Source organism: Bubalus bubalis, chromosome 14 (assembly GCF_019923935.1).
Source record: "Bubalus bubalis isolate 160015118507 breed Murrah chromosome 14, NDDB_SH_1, whole genome shotgun sequence".
In the NCBI taxonomy this organism is placed as follows: Eukaryota; Metazoa; Chordata; class Mammalia; order Artiodactyla; family Bovidae; genus Bubalus; species Bubalus bubalis.
This window is the reverse complement of record NC_059170.1, coordinates 13706807-13715379: the sequence shown is the minus strand read 5'-3', so window position 1 is coordinate 13715379 and position 8573 is coordinate 13706807. Positions and strand designations below refer to the sequence as shown.

Below are 8573 nucleotides of genomic sequence, written 5' to 3'. Positions count from 1 at the left end.
CTTGTGTTTCCATTCTGTCCTGAAGGAGCCAGGGGGTGGGTGGTGGAAACCTCTAGTCCTCGGTTCAGAAACAGTACCCATGAAGCTGCCAGGTAGGAGGACCGTGCCAACGGGCACCGCCTTCCCGAAGAAACTGAGCCCAGATGGCCGAGAAGAGAAGCCAAAGGGACAGGGTGGCCAGAAGCCTCCGCGGGCCTGGACCTGTCGTCACTGAGCCAAGGGGGCCGCAGAGACCGTGGTCTGAGCAGGGACCTGGAGGTCTGTGCGCAGGTGTCGGCCAGGGCGTCTGCAGAACAACACTTTGCAGACTAGATGCTGAGGTCTCAGGGCCACCCCGGCCTTGAGGCATGAAGTACCAGCTTTGACCATGATCCCGAATTGTCCAGCTGGTGCAACGCCTAGGGTGGGTTTTGGTGCCTGGACAGTCAGGTGAAGCTGGACCAAGACTATTCCTTCAAACCCGAAATGGCATCCATGCTGGCCAGGGGAGGCTGGGAGACACCGCTGGGCAAGGCTGGGCTCTGGTGTGTGTGGGGGCGGAGGTGGCGGGGAGGGTCTGCTCCCAGGGTTGGCAGGATCTGAGGGGGTTTGGGTCCCAGCCAGCCCACCTAATTGGCCTGCCCTGGCCGCGCCCGCTCAGCCAGCTGGGCACGGCAGTCCAGCAGATCATCCCGGAGGCGGGCGATGTCCTTGGCGTGCTGGCCCAGCGTGCGATTCAGCTGGTCCACATGGTCCCACAGGCCCTCCCTGGGCCCCGGCGACTCAGCTGGCAAGCTGTCCAGGCCCGCAGCCAGCAGGCCCAGCCTCCTGCAGGCACCTTCCACTTGGGCCACCCTCTGATCGAAGTGTCCCACCGCGTGCCGGAGCTCCTGGGCCGTGTCCTGGCAGCGGCTCAGCCCGCCAGCCACCTCGGCCATGCTGGCCCTGAGCTGCTCCAGCTCCCCCCGCAGGCTCAGGACCTGCCTGTGATCAGCCTGAAGCCGTGAGCCTTGGCTGCTGACCTGCTCCTGGATGGCATGGACCTCGGCCTCCACCTTGCGTTCCCGCTCATCCAGGGACGTGTTGGCGGCCAAGAAGGCATCGGAATACTGGCTGACGGAGTCGCTGAGGCCCGTGAGCGACTTGCTCACAGAATTCAGGTTGACCTTGAGCAGGGTGATCTCGCCTTGGAGAGAGCTGCCCGTCGCTTCCGCCAGCTGCCCCTGGACCTCAGCCACGGTGCCATTGAGCTGCTGGAGCAGGACCGCGTGGCTGGCCACCTGGCGCAGGAGGGCCTCACTCCGGCTCTGCCAGGCCTTCACCTCGGCCCCGAGCTTGTCCAGGACGGCAGAGGTGGTGCCGGGGGTACACGAGGTCTCCAGCGAAACCAGCCTCTGCTCCAGCACGGCCAGCTCTGTCTGCACGAGAGGCCGAGCCGGCCTGCCTGGAGGGGCGCGGTCGTGGCTCAGCTCCCCGGCCAGCGTCACCAGGCGTTCCTCCAGCCTCTGCACACGCTCTTCCAGTGTGGTGTGGAAGCCGCGCGAGCCCCAGCCCCCTTCCTCCATCCCCAGACAGCAGCCCCCGGCTCCACCCCCTGTCCCGTTGGCGGTCTCCACGCCCTCCAGCAGCCCATCCATGCCCCCCTCGAGCATGGCGGCAGACAGCCGCGTGAGGTCATCCCCATCGGGGGAGCCGCGGCCCCGGTGGGCCTCAATCACAGCCTGCAGGTTCCTCTCGAGGCTGTCCACGCGGGCCCTGATGAAGGCCAGCTGCCCACAGCAGCTGCCCCCGCCAGCCACACTCAGGCCCTGCAGCCGGGTACCCAGCTGTGAGAGTTCCCGGCGCAGGGCCAGCTCTCGGCCATCGAGGCTCTGGTGCAGCCTCCGGCTGGCCGCCTGGCCCTCCTCACACTGCTGCCGCACCTCCTGCACATGCAGGTCGCATGCGCTCTGGACGCCCTGCAGCTTCTGCTCGAAGCCGTCCAGCAGGCTGCCCCAGAGCCGGTGCAGCCGTCGGTCCACGTACTCGTCCAGCAGCGCCAGGGAGGTGAGGGGGGACGGGGGCACCTCCCGCAGCCGCTGTAGGTGAGCCTCGTGGCCAAGGGCCAGCCCGTGCACTTTGTCCAGCAGCTGCACCTTGGTCCGGAGTGTGTTGCTCACCTCGGTCACCTTGCTCAGGATCTCATCCAGGGGCGGGCTGAGCGGTTTTCCAGCTCTGTCTCGGGGGCTCACAAAGCCCTCGGGGATGACCCCAAAGCCCACGGGGGTGGCAGGAGCCCTGGGTCCACCAGTCATCCTACTGGGGTCGTCACGCCTAGCCACCAGGCCGCTGAGGGTACCATATGCTTGTGCCAGGCGCTGGACGTCACCCTCCAGGCGTTCCAGCCGTTCACCAAACAGCCCTGGGCCTTTCCTTCCTGGGAAAGAGGAGGCGAGAACCCCAGGAGTATCACTGGCCTGGCTCACTCAGCTTCTCCTATGGCCCAGACGCCGAGAGATTTTCTGTTCTAAGCCGACCTTGCTGGGCATGGTTCCCCACCAACAGCTGTGGCAGGGGGGCTCTGGGGGGCTCGCCCTCATGCCCAGGGTGAGATGCACCCTCCCCCACCCGGCTTGGGCTCCGCCATCCTGGGTCAGTCCCCAGAAGCCTGATCACCTTGGTGGGGGTCTCCGTGGGCAGACTCACCATGGGGGCTTGGGGCCACTCTGCTGGAAGGAAGGGGCCTGGGGCCCGGGCCCACCTGCCCAGAGGGACTCTGGGTCTCAGGCTCCGGCTGAGGTGGTGTGGCCCCGTGGTCTGTGAGGTGCTCGGGACAGCCTTCTCCAGCGAGGCCAGGGCAACAACGCCAGGCGAGGTCCGTCACCGTCTTGTAGCCCACCTTGTATCTGGGTCTGAGCACCGAGCGGTACCTGGGCCAGGGGCGGGAGAGGGCAGGGCTCTGTGTCCGTGGGCAGGGGACCCTGCCCCCTGCTGGGACCCAGGGCTGCTCTCAAGACTCTGGCAGAAGGGCTGGAAGTCTCCCAGCTTCACTGCCCCGCCAGGATCTCCCCCTTGTCTGTGCTAGCAAGGCAGAGGGTTGGCAGCAGGCCTTCCAGAGGCTCCGAGATGCCTTAGGGAAGGGGCAGGTCAAAGCCCCGCCCGCTATTTTGCTGGGGCCAAAGACTAGTGGGAATTTAGCCCCCAGACTCCCCAGACCACTTGGACCCCCTCTGGCTCACTCTGCCATTGGAAATTCCAACTCTGGCTTTGGCAGCACCATGAAAACTTCTGACAAAACCCAGCCTCTCCCCTCTGGGTAGGTGAGAGGCAGGGCAGAGAAGATGAGGCAGACAGCCCATCACACTGCCTGGGGGCCACTCCCTACCTGGGGGGCCTCTTACTTCCTTCCCCTCCCCCCTGGCCTGCTCCCAGAATTCGGCTCTGGCCCAGGAGGCTGGCGGAAGGGCACCTTTGATGCTGAGCACAGCAGAGAGGCCCAAGGATGCAGGGGAGTGCTCCCCATGGGGACTCCCTCCTGTTTACCCACTGATACACGGGAGCAAACAGGTCTGTCTTCAGACACACGTTTGAACATCTCCAAGTACAGACCTGTGCGTCACACCTGCGTGCAGCACATCCTCGGCCCACCCATCTGGCTGAAGCCCCAGATCTCGGGCTCCCAGCCTCTTACCCTTGGCCTGCCTTCTCCACAGTCAGCACCACCTTCCCTGGGTCTGCCCAGGGGCCCCCTCTGCAATCAGCCATTGCCGGTGTGACTCTCTGCTCGCCTCTGTCCCCACCCCCTCTGCCTTGTGCTGCTCCCCTGGGATCCTCTGTGGGCTCCAGCCTGAGCCTGCCCTGTTCCCCGCCTGTGTGGGCACAGGGGAAGGCCCTTTGGAGTCCCAGGAGTCACAGCCCTGGTGGAGCTGGCTGCTGCCCTCCGCTGAAGGCAGGCCTGGAGCTTGTGCCCTGGGACCCTGAGTGGGTGGGACTGGGGGTGCACTCACGTGACTGTCCCGGGGCACTTGGGCCCCCAGCCGCACTGCCGGTATTCAGCCTTTAGGTAGCTCTCCGCTCCCTCCTGTAAGATGCAGGTCACATTCCTGTGCACGACGTACGCACAGAGGGCCCTGCAGGGGAAAAGGGCATCCTTAGATTACCTGGCCTGTGCCAGGCTCCCTGAGGCTGCTCCTCCTCCCCTCCCCCACTGCGGGCCTTAGCAAGAGACCAGACTCTCATCTCTCTGCCTCTTTTTTTTCTTGTCCCACCTAGCACCTTGCAGGATTGTACTTTCCCGACCACTGATCAAACCTGGGCCGGGGCAGTGAGAGCACCGAGTCCTAACCATTGGGCAACCAGGGAATTCCCTTCTGTGCCCCTTCTTGTTCCTGGGATCCAGGGCCCTGGTCTTGGGTCCAGCCCCACTGCTGGTTTCTCCGATCCCAGCCTCCCCGTCGGATTGGTCAAGGGCTATGCAAGTACAATATTGAACCAGGCGCCTGGTGCAGCCACCCTCCTGGCCTGGGGAAGAGGCCCACCCTGGGCTTCCCATGCAACACTCCCCACCCCTCTCCAATTCCTTCACTGGCTCTTCGCTCCTTATCATGGCATTGAAGCTTCTGAGGTTCCAACTTGGTGCCTTTGAGACCACACTTCGCACCTTTCCTCCCCTGACTGACTCCTGGGGAAATACATCCCACCTTGGAGTTTTCCCGCTCCTACCTTAGCTCCTGGTTCCCTGCTCTCAGATCACTTTTCGTACCACCTCCTCCAGGAAGCCAGCACTGATGCGTCCAGGCCTACCGAGTGTCAGCCACGGGCTGGCTGGCTGTGCTTCTCCTATAATACCGCTCCAACTCAGCGGGAGTTCACATTCAGCTAGCTCCTAACTCACCTGAAACTACTCAAGACCAGACGCTGTGGCAGGGGAGGCCGCTGCCTGGCAGACACCAACTACCTGCGGACTGGACCCCATAGAGCTCTGGAGCCACAACGCAGGCCCAGGACCCAGGGGGCCCCTGACCAGCTCTGGGGCCCAGCCACATGGGGTCTCCTCAAGGGCTGCGCGGGTCCAGGCTGTCAGCGGGAGGGGGCGAGCCGCAGGGCGCACTGCTCCATCTCCTACCTGGGGGGCAGCGGGAGAAAGGAGATGCCCCGGCGCGGGATGGGGGTGGCCCCGCGTGCTCTGCGCGCTCGGACTGTCCGCCCTCCCTCCGCTCCCTCCACCTGGTCCGCTGCGCCCGGAGTCTGCACACAGCGCAGCTGGAAAATGTTACTTCGCTGGAAAGGTTTCCGCGGGCACTGCCAGGACCCCAGCCGCCGCGCCAGGCCCCCTCGGCTTATTTTCCTTCACCAGCCCCGCAGCCCCCCGGAGCGTGGGGCGCCCGGCCGGGCGGGGGCTCGCCCTGGGGTGCCCGGCGCCCCCGCGCGCGCGGCCCGGGGCAGGTGGGAGCGCCGCCCGGGGCCCAGCCCACCCGCTTCCCGCCCGCGGCGCGGCCCGCGCTTACTTGTGCGGCCCCGGGCGCAGCCGCGGGCGCCATCCCGTCGTGTAGAGGCTGTAGCGGGAAGCACCCGGAGGCGCGGGCCGCGTGAGGAGCGGGGTGCCCTTGGCCTGCGCCCCCGAGAGCAGCGCCGCCACGGCGCACAGCCAGACCGGCAGGCGGCGGCGGCCCATCGCGGCCCCCGGGGTCTCCACCTGGACCCGCGCGGGGCCCCCGCCGGGTGTCCGCCCGCCGCCCCGCCGCTCGCCCGTCCGGGTCCCGCCGCCGGTCGCGGCCCCCGGAGCTCGCTGGCCCGGGCGCCTGGCGCTTCGAGGCGGCTGCGTCCCGCCGAGTGGCCGGCGCTGCTCGCGCCTGGGGCCGCCGAGGGGAGGCGGGAGGCGGGCTCTGTGCGGATTAGCATAAACTTGGGGCCGCGTCGCTCTCCTCCGCCGGCCCCCTCTCCGCCGCCAGCCCCCCGCCCCAGCTCCCGGCTGACGCCCGCGAGCGAGAGGTTAAGCAGGGAGCAGCCCCGAGGTGGCAGGGGCGCAGGTCGTCGACGCCCCGGGGGAACCCCCCAAACACACCCATCTGCCACCGTCGTCGTCCGCGTGCACCCGGTGGCGGTGAGAAGTCGAGCCAGGCCCCTGGGACCGGCCTGGGCACGGGGCTAAAAGCCGTCCACCCGCGGAACACACTCGTTTTCAAAGCCCGTGCGCGCCCTTCAAAGCCCGCGGGTCCAGGGCTCTAAAGACGAGATGACCGTGTTTGGGGACGCGCCAGCAACACCTCTGTAGCCACCTCCTTGGAATAGGCCCCAGACCGGCCCTGTTCGCTTGCTCTGCCTCCCTGAAGCCTCATTGTCCCGAGGTGCCCAGGACATCTGATATCTCTACTGACCCCTCCCCTGGCATCTTAAGCCCTCTCTGCTCCCTAAACCTCCGCAACCCAGCCCGGTGGTCAGGCTGTCCTGCTCCTTTCCTGGTGGAGGCCTTCTTATCTCTCAGGTCTCTGGCTGCAGGAAGTCCCAAATGCCCATCACCCCTCCAGCCCAGCCAAAGATGCTCTGCTTCTCTTTGTGCTCTTAGCCCTCTAGCCCGCAGCACTGACTCATTTCCAGTGAGGACTCAAAGAAAACCTTTAGGTCTTTCTCACAAGGAGCTGTTGTTAGGCTTCCTCCAAATTTCCCTAGTGAAACTGACTCTTGAAACTCAGGAGTTGACCTTGACAGTCATCCTCATTCGGCATCATCTTGTTGGCTTGCTAAGCTGCAAGAAGGCTTTTGAGTCCTGATTCTGTCTTCCAACAGAGTGCCACTTATTCTTGGCTTTGTTTCATCCACCCACGTTATCCTCACCATCTCTGCCTTTTCCCAAGTAAAGCTGGGTGTGCGGAAGATGCAGAACTCTGAGGCACACCTGGAGAGGTGAATTCACCTTTGAGATGTGAATTCACAGCCTTTGGGAAAAGCGATGCTATCAAGGATGCTGGACTAGGGCAGCTCTGAAGCCCACATGTGCGCCCCTGCCCTCTTCCAGCCATACCAGCTTGTGGGTCCGGGGTGGGGTGGGGTGGGTTGGTGGGGCGGCACATACCCGAGCCAGGCAGGCCAACTGTTCTCTCTCCTGGGCTTTGAGATTGAATGAAACACAGAGGCTGAGGGCGATTCAGCTTCCAGGTGGAGGTTCTGTTTGTATCCGTTCTGTTTGTATCCCAGGGCTGCTGTAACGGATTACCAGAGGTTAAGTGTCTTCAAAGAACAGAAAGTTGTTCTCCCACCATCCTAGAGGCTAGAAGTCCAAAGTCAAGGCGTCAGCAGGGCCACAAGGAAGCATACTTTCTTACCTCCTGCAGCTTCTGATGGCTCCTGGCATCCTTGGCACCTTTGGCTTGTGGCTGCATCTCTCAGCGTCTGCTCTTTCCTGTGGCCTTCTCTCTGTGTCTCCGCATGGCCTTCTTCACATGGCCTTTGTCTCTCTGTGTCTCTAGCTGCTCTTTTCTTATGAGGACACCTGTCATTGAGTTTAGTGCCCAGTCGCATCCAGTCTGGCCTCTTAAATACTTACATCTGCAAAGATCCTATTTCCAAATAAGGTCCCATTCTAAGCTTCTAAATGGACATGAGTTTCGGGGTGAGGGGGAATGCCATTCATCCCACTGTGGAGTCCCTGAGGGGGAGTGAGAGCCCAGGGCATCCTGTAGCCATAGCTGGGCAGGAGTTACGGGGAAGCTGAGGCAGAGAGTTTGCAGGAGAAGAATGGGTGGAGTGGGGTGGCTGTGTACTCAGGAAGAAGCGAGGTGAGCTGCCATTGTGACGGACTTCCCCGTCTGCTTCCAATAACCCACCTCAACTTGAGCCCGCTTCAGTGGGTTCCTGCTCCTAGCAAATGATGCCTGTCTGAAACAGCCTTTCATCTTCCACCACAAATCCACCGAAGGTACTCCAGCCTTTAGCAAAGATGTCCATGCTGCTGGGCAAGATACATAGGATCCATAATACGGTCTTGATCTTGTAGCCACCAAATGTCCACTTCACAGAAAGTGAAAGACATCTGAGTGGGAGATAAGCAGAACCCTAGTCTGGGTTCTGACCGCCTGGCAGCACTGCCTATCTGGCTCTGGGAAAAACTCCCCACCTCCCTGGCCCTGAAGCTGTGGTCCTTTTCCAAGGGTCCCGCCCTCTTACTCACTCCCTCCCCCAGCCCAGATGTGGGATCCACAACTCAGAGGGATGAGGTAGACCTTGTCTGAACTCAGAAAAGCCTTCATAACACAGGGCTGAAAGGACAGAAGGAACCCCGCTTCCCCCTTCCCCAGGTGGCTGATATCAAACACCACGCGTCCTCTCTAATGAACTGGACTGGTTTCAGAGCCTGGTTTCAGAGCCAGCATTCTGAAAGGCTGGGAGGACATGGGTGGGGAGATGTTCAGGGTCTTGGCTGTACCCAGCCAAGGCTGGGGTCTCCCCCGCATGTGAGGGGGCCCCTTTACATCTGCCAGACAGGAAGCCTAGGGAGGCCAGAGGCCAGGGAGGAAGGCAGACGGTCTGGTCTTGTCCGCCCCCACTCCGACTGGAGTTTCCACACCTGGGTGCAGGCGGGCGGAGGGGCCACACAGGATCAGGCTTTCTGTTGCCTG

General features: G+C 63.3%; 1 protein-coding gene across 1 annotated transcript; it reads right to left on the bottom strand.

The window, feature by feature from the left end:
• Positions 1 to 138: 138 nt before the first annotated feature.
• On the bottom strand, positions 139 to 6529 carry EMILIN3 (elastin microfibril interfacer 3). Its single transcript, XM_025263463.2, has 4 exons — positions 5466 to 6529; positions 3966 to 4088; positions 2665 to 2888; positions 139 to 2395 (listed from the first exon to the last, which is right to left on the bottom strand). Exons 1-4 carry the CDS (start codon positions 5630 to 5632, stop codon positions 609 to 611), a joined length of 2301 nt encoding a protein of 766 aa, XP_025119248.2. The 5' UTR covers positions 5633 to 6529; the 3' UTR covers positions 139 to 608.
• Between the last annotated feature and the right edge of the window lie 2044 nt (positions 6530 to 8573).